The following is a 12,913-nucleotide window of genomic DNA, read 5'->3' on the forward strand; positions in this document are numbered from 1 at the left end:
CTTTTTGCAGATGATACAAAGATTTGCAACAGGGTAGACACACCGGGAGGGGTAAAACGAATGATTGATGACCTAGCTAGGCTTGACAAATGGTCAAGAACGTGGCAACTACAGTTTAATGCTAAAAATGCAAAATCATGCACTTGGGTCTCAAAAACCCAAAGGCTAAATATAGTATCAAGGGTACTATAATGGAAACTACTGAGGAGGAAAGGGATTTAGGAGTCACTATTTCAAGTGACTTGAAGGCAGGAAAGCAATGCAACAAAGCAATGAGAAAGGCAAGTCAGATGCTTGGTTGCATAGGGAGAGGAATCAGTAGCAGGAAAAAAGAAGTGATAATGCCACTGTATAGGTCATTGGTGCGGCCCCATCTGGAATACTGTGTCCAGTTCTGGAGACCCTATCTCCAGAAGGATATAAATACATTAGAGAGTGTACAAAGAAGGGCAACTAAAATGGTGCATGGCCTACATCACAAAACTTACCCGGAAAGGCTAAAAGATCTTACCATGTATAGTTTGGAGGAGAGAAGGGAAAGGGGGGACATGATAGAAACTTTCAAATATATCAAGGGTCTTAACAAAGTTCAGGAGGGAAACATTCTTCAAAGGAAGAGAAGTATTAGAACTCGAGGACATACACTGAGACTGGAGGGGGGGAGGTTCAGGGGAAATTTAGGGAAAAATTACTTCACTGAAAGGGTAGTTGTTACGTGGAATAGTCTCCCATCAGAGGTGGTAGAGGCTAAGACGGTAGAGCAATTTAAACATGCTTGGGACAGGCATATGAATATCCTTACAAAGAATTAAGGTTCAAAAAGGGTTGAGATTACCTAAAGGATAAAAAAAGGGGCAGACTAGATTGGCCAAGTGGTTCTTATCTGCCGTCACATTCTATGTTTCTATGTTTAATGTGTGTGTACATGTGATAGGGAATCTAGAGTGTAATAAGCTCCACTGGGGCAGGGACTGATGTGAATGGTTAAATATTCTCTGTAAAGCGCTGCGGGATATGTGTGCGCTATATAAATAACTGGTAATAATATATAAATAATATCTCTGTAGGGATAGGTTCATCTGATGTCTGATATCTTTACCCTCATTACAGTAATGCATGTAGTAGACAGACCCAGCGTCCCCTCACTGTGTACAAGACACAACCGTACATTATATTAGGAGAACATGGAGACCTTATTCATTGATATGGACGGTACTGGCGGATGGGAGGTTAGAGTTTGTAGAATGAGCTCCTCACAGATCATCTCTATGGTTCTAGGTAACAAATCTCAGCATCTTGTGACACCTTCTCCTCTTCTTCTTCTAGGTATTCTAAATCCAAAGAATCCCAAGGAACCAGCTAAAACCTTCAGCTTTGATTACTCTTACTGGTCTCACACCTCGGTAAGTGCCCCGATACAGTACTTGTAACATTGTCTTCCCAGAACTCGCAGTATTCCAGGTAAGAGAGGGTTAGTTGTGCGCAGAGTATAAAGCCCCTTGTGGACCAGATCACTTCTATGGCCTGAAGAGCATTGTCCTCCCAGCTTTAATGACAATACATTGTGGACCCTTAGAACTCTGTCACCTGATGCGCCTGATCCTGACCTTGCGGTATGGCAAAGGCGGCGTGGAGAGCCACCCTGGTTAGGATACGATAGCTCCTGCCCAGTCAGGTGTCACCGTCACCTGGTGCCCCCTGACTGTAGAAGATGGGAGTCACCCGCCCAGTCTCCAGCACAGGAAGCTCTTGTGTTGTGCGGCTGCCCCAGGGGAGACTCCCCAATGTAATAGCTGCTCTTCAGAGCTGTCTTTGGTAATGGAGGGAGGTGTTTCCCATGGCAGACACCCCCTTCTGCATTAAACCCAAATATTGTGAAGTAATTTTGCTCCTGTTACCGTGGTCCCTGGTTACATACATGACCCCGCTTCCTGTGTCCTGCAGCCGGACGACCCCTCCTTCGCATCCCAGAACCGCGTGTACAATGACATCGGGAAGGAGATGCTTGAACATGCCTTCGAGGGCTACAACGTTTGTATCTTCGCCTACGGGCAGACGGGAGCTGGCAAGTCCTATACTATGATGGGAAAACAGGAGGAGACGCAGGCCGGCATCATCCCACAGGCAAGTTATTTTTACAGCTCGTTCATATGTGCCTGCATCTGCGTTCATCCGCATCCCGTGCACTCATGTACGCAGCGCAAGCGGCCATCTTGTGCTGGACCAGCTTCCATGAGAATGTGGCCTAGTGATACACTAAGAGCTAACGACATCGCCAGGGTACATATTCAGGCTACAACATGGCTGCCTCTCCTTGTACACGCTGCACCTGTAATGTAATAATGTAAGTCACCTCCCGGTGGCGCTGTACCAGAGTCTGTCATACATAACATGCACTGTGTGGGGTCCTGAGGACCGAGTTTGAGAACCACTGCATTAGACCATGCAGTAGTGGCCTTTCCTTAGAAAAAAATAATAGTGTCAGTGAAAAAAACACCTCATGACAGATACTGTACACAAGCTCATGTCTAAATATGGTATATGCAATTGCGGTCGAATTCCGGCTGGAATTCCACCGTTTTTAAATTCGACAGTCGAATTCCGGCCTCCGGGGCCGGAATTCGACATATTCAATAAAAAACGGATTCGACCGTCCCGCTGTCAAAAAACTGACCAATTGACGGATATGTGCGTCCTGTATTCGACTTTTTGGACGGCACAAAAGTGTTTAAAAAACCCCGAAAAAAAATGTGTGGGGTCCCCCCTCCTAAGCATAACCAGCCTCGGGCTCTTTGAGCCGGTCCTGGTTGTACAAATACGGGGGGAAAATTGACAGGGGATCCCCCGTATTTTTAGAACCAGCACCGGGCTCTGCGTCCGGGCCTGGTGCAAAAAATACGGGGGACAAAAGACGTAGGGGTCCCCCGTATTTTTAACACCAGCACCGGGCTCCACTAGCTGGAGAGATAATGCCACAGCCGGGGGACACTTTTATACTGGTCCCTGCGGCCGTGGCATTAAATCCCCAACTAGTCACCCCTGGCCAGGGTACCCTGGAGGAGTGGGGGCCCCTCAAATCAAGGAGTCCGTCCCCCCCCATCCCCCTCCAGCCACCCAAGGGCCAGGGGTGAAGCCCGAGGCTGTCCCCCCCCATCCATGGACTGCGGATGGGGGGCTGATAGCCTTGTGTCAAAAAAAAAGAATATTGTTTTTTGCAGCACAACTACAAGTCCCAGCAAGCCTCCCCGCAAGCTGGTACTTGGAGAACCAAAAGTACCAGCATGCAGGGGGAAAACGGGCCCGCTGGTACCTATAGTTCTACTGCAAAAAAAATACCCAAATAAAAACAGGACAAGCACATCGTGATAGTAAAACTTTATTACATACATGCCGACACACACACCTATGTTGACACGATGTTCGGTCCACTTCTCCAAGTAGAATCCACGGTGTACCTGAAAATAAAATTATACTCCCCAAAATCCAGTGTAGCATCTGTCCTCTTCTTTTTTGGAATCCACGTACTTGGCAAAAAAACAAACCGCATACGTCCGTTTTTTTTGTCAAAAAGTACTGTATTGCATTGTCGAATCCAATTCGACATGTTTTTTTGTCGAAAATGCCCCATTTTTCGACTTTTGCAGCAATTTGACCGCAATTGCAATGGCTAGGGGACTTGGCCGCTGACTTACTGTACTGTACCATATCCCTGACTTTAATGAACCACACTGTTGCTTAAGCTCCTTGTTTTGGGTCTGTATACTGTACATTATACAGCATTTATTATTTGATCATTCTACGGGACCTCATTGCCTCTGTGTACTGTTATTTTAGCGAGGGGATTGTGACGCTCCTTCAGCATTGCCCCGTAGCCTTCAAGATTTCTGCTATCTCTCACTCCATCTCCGAGCGCTGCCTGCCACGTGGTGGGAGTTCAGGGCGACGGCCATTTTGACAGTGTGCTATGCGATCGAGTACCGTAATGTGCATAGACCTCGCTTATCCCTATCGCCCCTATGTATTTTAGCGAGGGGTTTGTGACGCTCCTTCAGCATTGCTCCGTAGCCTTTGACGCCCCTGTGTGTTGGCGAGGGGATTGTGACGCACCTTCAGCACTGCCCCGTTGTCCGCAAAATCTATGTCGTCACTCGCTCCATGGCTGGAGCAAGGACTCCATGGGGCAAGGAGTCACAGACGGTAGCCATTTCGATTGAGTCTGCCCTGCTACAGAATTGTATGTGTACCGTACGGTGCATAGAACCTTAACAGTACATCTGCTCCTGCAGCTTTGCCCTGGTTTATGTGAATTAAAAAAATTAAAACGTGTCTGGAAAAATTCTAACATGCGTTCGTACTGTACAGTACTTTAGGAATCGAACACGGGACTCTGAGTATAGGAAGCGGAACACTTCACCACTTCGCCGCAGGCAGATGAATAAATCCATTCGTTTTGATTAAGCGATAATGGCTACGGGATTAGGATGCTAACATACTGTACAAAATTCCTAATATCATTAGGCAATAATGAACTTCTAACGTCCATTTGCGTCAGTGTACACTACTGGTTTTATGTTGCTTTGTCTGCGGGATTCAGCGTAACGAGACGCACTAGTAAAGTAGTGCTTATTATACAGTATACAGTATTTCAGTATTGTATTTTACGGGAGCCCACACGCATGCGCAGTGGTGATTGTAAAAAGCGACATCTGGTGGATGATCGCAGGTATTACACGTAAAGGTAACGCCAAACGTCTGTCTCCGTGCGATTAGATAGCCTCTCTGTGACTAGGCGCGCCTCCCTATGCCCCAGTACGCTGCGTATGCTCGATCGGGACAAACGCCTCAGCCACTCAAGATAAAGGTGGCTACATCTGTACATGTAGTTGCATGTAACTTTCCTGAATAAAACGTCTCTTCCTCATATGAAAAATATGCTGTGCTCTCTTACTTACCTCTGCCCTCCTACTTACCTCTGCCCCTCTCGTTGTCTCCCCAGCTGTGCGAGGACCTGTTTGAGAAGATAAATTATAATCACAATGAAGATGTCTCATTCTCTGTAGAGGTGAGTGCGGAATGTGGCTCTACCCACGTGGATCTCATTTCTCCGGGGACAGAGCCGTCACTTATTCTCTGCTTGCTGGAAAGTGAAACACATTCATATTTAGTTCAAATATTGCAGCAGAAATACTTGCAGTGACCGTCACAGAGCATCATTGTATTATCTTGCGGAGAACCTATAACAATACTGTCTCTGGATTGTAGCAGTTTATGTATCGTGTGTGGTTATATATGGTTCAGGGTGTCTGAGATTTGGGGTGATGCTCTGCATCCTCCGCAATGCTCTCCAGCAGGCGACCGTGCTATTATTAGTGTGTGGGCAGTGCTGCTGGCAGATCGCCGTGGGCTGGAGATGTAACCTTGGCTTGGATAATATATAAACGTCACATGTGAGTCATTCCACAGGTTCAGCCCAGACATCATTTCCAGGGGGTGAGATGAGTAATAAGGGGTCACGATGGATTCGTGCTAGCGACCTAGTGATATTATTAAGCTGGTTCTGCTCAGTGTAATCTGCGCAGAAAGCAGAATGATTTTAACGCTTACATTTATCATCTACTGTGTAGTGATCTTTACATTCATTGCTGTGTCTGCTTTGTATATATATATTTTTTTACATTTGGGTGCAACGATGTCAACTTTGATGCTTCCCCTATTGCAGTTAGAGTAATTGCCATCATCGCCTCCAAATGAAGGGTTACACTGAACCTCGTACCCGCAACTCCTTCTGTGACCCGGATGACCTCACACCAACAGGCGACAGATTTTTGACACTGATAGAATAGAGGGTGGTTACTCGTCCCTGGGTAACCTGAGCAGACCTACCCCACCACTCCTAGGGATGCCCACTCACCATCTGTAACCGCCCATTACTGACTACTCCCACAGTGGGCGGGTAACTCTCTGCCATCGCCTACTTCTGGGTACGCAAGGAAATACTGCTGCAACACCTTCTGGGTAGTGTTCGCGAATTCTCACTGGTCTCTTACTATGAACCGGTCTGCACTGAGTAGATGGTTTAGGCTTGTAAGCTCTATGCTCACTCCAGGACAGCCAGGAAATGGAATAGCGTTTGGCACTACTCAGTCACCGGACACAGCACCGTATCCCAGCGTATAACTACACTCACAGTTCTCAGGAACTGGTCACTTGCCGTCCTCCTTTGCTATATATAGGACACAAACTGATTGATAACACCACTGTCTCTTTCCTCCTCCACTCTACAGGAATACCCCCTGGAGTGCATTGAATCTAAACAAAGGTTTGGTTGGTTATTCCGGCCCTAGCAATAGGTTTAGTGTTAATTACCAGATAATTTTCAGTGTCATTGGTAAGTTAATATGTCATGATCTTAAATAATAATAAATATAATCTATTACGTATACCCCATGCAATATCTGCAAGGGAAGAGTCTTTTTTGACCTCTATTTGAGCAGTAAACATCTTGCCTTCAAGACATCTGCAACTGCCAGTTACTGTGCAGGACCTGGTCCATGGTGAGGGACCAGTAGGAATCAGCCAACGCCAATTAGGAGGTGTCGGCAGCGTGTCTACGCATGCGCAGCAGCAAGCAGTATTTTGACCACATGGGCCAGGCGTCTGGCCGCACCTTCATTACCTATATGCTTTATCTGTATATTTCTGGTTATTATTCTCTTACTGTATGGAATTACCCTTTTTAAGATATTTTCTGATTTTGAACACTAATCTCCTCTTCATCTTTATTTTCCCAATAAATCTTAATTACATATGTAAATGTCCGCCTAGATGCTGTCCTGGGATCTCGGAGCGTCCTGTGTTGGGACAGCTCTAGGGTAGAGTGAGAGGGGGCTTTTATGGATTTCAGGAGCTCCGATATATTAGGTGGGAACTGTCTGGTCAGCTGTACACAGCAGATTGCTCCATCAGCACCAAAACCATACATTATTTATAGGGATTGATCACCTTTAAGATCAATATCTGTCTGGTTTACACTGGAATGAGACTTCTAAAGGCATTTTGTGACCGATTTCTATCCCATATCATATTCTTACGATTTGACATCTGATTGTTTAGATTCCTGGTTACCGAGCTTTGGGGGTTGGGAGGCTTGGCGTAATGACTTATAAAATGGGAATCTATGTGGATTAGAGGCTGTAAAGGGGTGAGAGAATACATGATCTGATATTAGAGTTTCTAGCAGTGATTGGGTCTCGCAGTTCATCCAATAGTGCAGCCAAAGCAATTGTCGCACTTAGTAAGAATATAGTCCAGAAGGACGAAGCTGATTTGTTTTGGACAGGTGGGTAAGAGCGTTGCTGAGCATGTGCTATAATCTGCAGACCGTACTACAGGTGGGGGTCAGCCCAACTTCCAGCCGACAAGCCTGGCTCCATATACTGCATAATTGTCTGATTCCTGCAGGTGTCCGCACGTTCAACCTAATTACCAGGTTATTGAATAAGCATCTTATGTCATGTTATGGCCATAAAAGGTCAGAATTGTTGGCTTATGGAGCTGGTTCTCAGATGCCGGTAATACTCTATAGAAGACGCGGCTGTTGCTGGTCTGTAGAACGTTAGGTTGCTGTGGCATTAGTAATAAGGGAACATCATTCTTTTATATGTGGTACAGAACTGGGAAGATTATTTTGCATTGCCCTAATAGAGTAATGTGCTGTGTAGATTTATCCGCCAGATAAATGGGTAAAAGTACCGTCTCCTAGATTCTTATAGATACAGGATTTACCGGCAGTCATTACACGAAGGAACTGATGCTCCAAATTCACAGTGAATTATTCATTCCATCCTTTTAAAACTTAAATGGCTACTGTACATTTGTAATGTGCGCCGAGATCCGAATGGTTTTACTCCGGGATCATAAAAATGAAAAGCGAATGTTTCACAGATGCATTTTAATTCTGCTAAACCCTCCAGGCTCTGTAATGAGATTGTATATGTGTGGATGTTATGTGATTTCTTGTATCAGTGCATGCTGGGAGCAGTGGTGCTAATGGCGACCCATTTTGGGATAGAGTTAATGTTTGCCAGCTGTACGTTACGAGACATGATGGTGGTGTTACCCGTATACAGTGTTACAGACCAGTCCATAAAAGCATATGGTAGCGCAGAGTGGGGAGAAGCATTCCGTGATACTCTGACTCCGAGCCTACAAGGATTGCAGCGCACAGAACACTTAACTCACTTCTGTATTAACTCCTTTGTAGGTTAGTTACATGGAAATTTACTGTGAGCGGGTCCGGGATCTGCTGAACCCCAAAAACAAAGGGAACCTGCGAGTGAGAGAGCACCCGCTGCTGGGGCCCTATGTTGAAGACTTGTCCAAATTGGCCGTAACCTCGTACACAGATATTGCGGACTTGATGGACGCAGGAAATAAGGCCAGGTGGGTACGGTACAAGCGTCTTATGGCTCCGTGTGATCATTGAGTGTTACCATGTGGGTGTTCTGCAGCCAGTGTCACATTAGACGGTATAGGTGGCTGGAGTATTTGGTGGTCAGGGCGGGTGGATTGATCCCGTGAGATCACTGTCCTATAGATCGCGCTCACTTCAGGATGTGTGTTCAGCCACAGATTACTAACATCCAGAGGGATCATTCATGGCAGATTGCTGGAAGCGTGTAGACGCACTACAGTTTCACCACGGGATGTGCATGGCGTGCTTAGTGTATAATACTGTGTTACCGGCTGTAAGTGTTCCATTTATTGTTCTTCTTCAGGACTGTGGCCGCCACAAACATGAACGAGACCAGCAGCCGCTCCCACGCAGTCTTCACCATCGTCTTCACCCAGCGGAGACTCGACGTGGAAACAAACCTCTCCACAGAGAAGGTGATTGTGGAAGAAGTGACAGAAATACTGGCCAATGGGGCAGATGTATTAACCTGGAGATGGCATAAGGAAGTGATAAACCAGTGATATGTGCAAGGTGATAAACACACTAGCCAATCGGTTCCAATATGTAAATTAACAGTTAGGAGCTGATTGGCTGGTGCGTTTATCACCTTGCACATATCACTGGTTTATCACTTCCTTATGCCATCTCCAGGCTTAATACATCTGCCCCAGTGTCCTGTGTCACTGTCCCGGGCTCTGGTGCTGGGACATGGGATAATTCCTTCCCCCCATTTCTGTACGGGCTCCGGTACAGGGATAACCCCCCCCACACACACACACACTCATCCTCCTCCCCACTCATCCTCCCCCCTCGTCTGCACGGGCTCGGGAGCGTGAATAGCCTACTTCTGTTATATTAGGGATATATATTTGCCTAGACCACAGGTACCGTAACGGTCCAGGGTTTAAGTATATCGATGCTTGGCCACAGGTGACTTTATTAGTACCTCAGTCAGTTTGATTTAACCATCTGTGCTGAGCCATGGCTATACCTAAATCCTGGAACGCTGGAGTGCCTCGTAGACCGTGTTTGGGAACCTCTGGCCCAGACTTATCATTCAGCGTTACATATAGTATCTCTGGTGCTGTTGCACATTGTGTCCTGGCATGTGTCACGGCCCTCCTGGATTACATGGTGTAAGAGAATCCGCTATATGCTATATTAATTGTGCTTTTATTCTCAGGTCAGCAAAATTAGCCTGGTAGATTTGGCAGGGAGCGAAAGAGCCGATTCCACAGGTGCCAAGGGAACACGACTAAAAGTGAGTATCAGCCGTTTTATGAGCCGGATACACAGCATAGAGAAGCAGTCCCCATAGTGTGCCCACTCCATATGACACACTGATAAGCTTTGCTGGAACCACAACATAGAGAAGCAGTCCCCATAGTGTGCCCACTCCATATGACACACTGATAAGCTTTGCCGGAACCTCAGCATAGAGAAGCAGTCCCCATAATGCGCCCCCGCCATATAACACACTGATAAGCTTTGCCAGAACCACAGCACAGAGAAGCAGTCCCCATAGTGCACCCCCGTCATATAACACACTGATAAGCTTTGCTGGAACCACAGCATAGAGAAGCAGTCCCCATAGTGTGCCCACTCCATATAACACACTGATAAGCTTTGCCGGAAACCACAGCACAGAGAAGCAGTCCCCATAGTGCGCCCACTCCATATAACACACTGATAAGCTTTGCTGGAACCACAGCACAGAGAAGCAGTCCCCATAGTGCGCCCTCACCACATAACACACTGATGAACTTAGCTGGAATCACAGCATAGAGAAGCAGTCCCCATAGTGCGCCCCCGCCATATAACACACTGATAAGCTTTGCTGGAACCACAACACAGAGAAGCAGTCCCCATAGTGCGCCCCCACCATATAACACACTGATAAGCTTTGCTGGAACCACAGCACAGAGAAGCAGTACCCATAGTGTACCCCCGCCATATAACAGACTGATAAGCTTTGCTGAAACCACAGCACAGAGAAGCAGTCCCCATAGTGCGCCCTCACCACATAACACTCTGATGAACTTAGCTGGAATCACAGCACAGAGAAGCAGTCCCCATAGTGCGCCCCCGCCATATAACACACTGATGAGCTTTGCTGGAACCACAACATAGAGAAGCAGTCCCCATAGTGTGCCCACTCCATATGACACACTGATAAGCTTTGCTGGAACCACAGCATAGAGAAGCAGTCCCCATAATGCGCCCCCGCCATATAACACACTGATAAGCTTTGCCAGAACCACAGCACAGAGAAGCAGTCCCCATAGTGCACCCCCGTCATATAACACACTGATGAGCTTTGCTGGAACCACAGCATAGAGAAGCATTCCCCATAGTGTGCCCACCCCATATAACACACTGATAAGCTTTGCCGGAACCACAGCACAGAGAAGCAGTCCCCATAGTGTGCCCACTCCATATAACACACTGATAAGCTTTGCCGGAACTACAGCACAGAGAAGCAGTCCCCATACAGTGCCCACTCCATATAACACACTGATCAGCTTTGCCGGAACCACAGCACAGAGAAGCAGTCCCCATACTGTGCCCACTCCATATAACACACTGATAAGCTTTGCCGGAACCACAGCACAGAGAAGCAGTCCCCATAGTGTGCCCACTCCATATTACACACTGATCTGCTTTTCCGGAACCACAGCACAGAGAAACAGTCCCCACAGCGTGCCCTCACCATATAACACACTGATAAGCTTTGCCGGGACCACAGCACAGAGAAGCAGTCCCCATAGTGCAGCCCCGCCATATAACACACTGATAAGCTTTGCTAGAACCACAGCACAGAGAAGCAGTACCCATAGTGTGCCCACTCCATATGACACACTGATCATCTTTTCTGGAACCACAGCACAGAGAAGCAGTCCCTATAGTGCGCCCCCGCCATATAACACACTGATAAGCTTTGCCGGAACCACAGCATAGAGAAGCAGTCCCCATAGTGTGCTCACTACATATGACACACTGATCAGCTTTTCCGGAACCACAGCACAGAGAAGCAGTCCCCATAGTGTGCCCACTCCATATGACACTCTGATCAGCTTTGCCGGAACCACAGTATAGAGAAGCAACGTGCCACTGATGAGCTTTGCTGGAATCACAGCACAGAGAAGCAACGTGCCATATAACACACTGATGAGCTTTGCCAGAACCACAGAACAGAGAAGCAGTCCCCATAGTGTGTCCACTCCATATGACACACTGATCATCTTTTCCGGAACCACAGCACAGAGAAGCAGTCCCTATAGTGCGCCCCCGCCATATAACACACTGATAAGCTTTGCCGGAACCACAGCATAGAGAAGCAGTCCCCATAATGCGCCCCCGCCATATGACACACTGATAAGCTTTACCAGAACCACAGCACAGAGAAGCAGTCCCCATAGTGTGCTCACTACATATGACACACTGATCAGCTTTTCCGGAACCACAGCACAGAGAAGCAGTCCCCATAGTGTGCCCACTCCATATGACACTCTGATCAGCTTTGCCGGAACCACAGTATAGAGAAGCAACGTGCCACTGATGAGCTTTGCTGGAATCACAGCACAGAGAAGCAACGTGCCATATAACACACTGATGAGCTTTGCCAGAACCACAGCACAGAGAAGCAGTCCCCATAGTGTGCCCACTCCATATGACACACTGATCAGCTTTTCCGGAACCACAGCATAGAGCAGCAACGTGTCATATAACACACTGATGAGCTTTGCTGGAATCACAGAGAAGCAACGTGCCATATAACACACTGATAAGCTTTGCCGATACCACAGCACAGAGAAGCAGTCCCCATAGTGCGCCCTCACCACATAACACACTGATGAACTTAGCTGGAATCACAGCACAGAAAAGCAGTCCCCATAGTGCGCCCCCGCCATATAACACACTGATAAGCTTTGCTGGAACCACAACACAGAGAAGCAGTCCCCATAGTGCGCCCCCGCCATATAACACACTGATAAGCTTTGCTGGAACCACAGCACAGAGAAGCAGTACCCGTAGTGTACCCCCGCCATATAACAGACTGATAAGCTTTGCTGGAACCACAGCACAGAGAAGCAGTCCCCATAGTGCGCCCTCACCACATAACACACTGATGAACTTAGCTGGAATCACAGCACAGAGAAGCAGTCCCCATAGTGCGCCCCCGCCATATAACACACTGATAAGCTTTGCTGGAACTACAGCACGGAGAAGCAGTATCCATAGTGTGCCCACTCCATATAACACACTGATCTGCTTTTCCGGAACTACAGCACAGAGAAGCAGTCCCCATAGTGTGCCCACTCCATATGACACACTGATCAGCTTTTCCGGAACCACAGCACAGAGAAGCAGTCCCCATAGTGTGCCCACTCCATATGACACTCTGATCAGCTTTGCCGGAACCACAGTATAGAGAAGCAACGTGCCACTGATGAGCTT

At 47.3% G+C, this 12,913-nt stretch overlaps 1 protein-coding gene across 20 annotated transcripts in view; it reads left to right on the forward strand.

The window, feature by feature from the left end:
• The window catches only part of KIF1B (kinesin family member 1B), a 231,227-nt gene that overhangs the window by 126,643 nt on the left and 91,671 nt on the right, over window positions 1-12,913 (forward strand). For all 20 annotated transcript variants that reach the window (XM_063943836.1, XM_063943839.1, XM_063943850.1 and 17 more), the window contains exons 3-8: window positions 1,327-1,403; window positions 1,945-2,124; window positions 4,997-5,062; window positions 8,264-8,442; window positions 8,778-8,889; window positions 9,639-9,716. In XM_063943836.1, the coding sequence (XP_063799906.1) occupies window positions 1,327-1,403; window positions 1,945-2,124; window positions 4,997-5,062; window positions 8,264-8,442; window positions 8,778-8,889; window positions 9,639-9,716 (692 nt within the window). The remainder of the gene's footprint in view (window positions 1-1,326; window positions 1,404-1,944; window positions 2,125-4,996; window positions 5,063-8,263; window positions 8,443-8,777; window positions 8,890-9,638; window positions 9,717-12,913) is intronic.

This window comes from Pseudophryne corroboree, chromosome 10 (assembly GCF_028390025.1).
Source record: "Pseudophryne corroboree isolate aPseCor3 chromosome 10, aPseCor3.hap2, whole genome shotgun sequence".
NCBI classification, from domain to species: Eukaryota; Metazoa; Chordata; class Amphibia; order Anura; family Myobatrachidae; genus Pseudophryne; species Pseudophryne corroboree.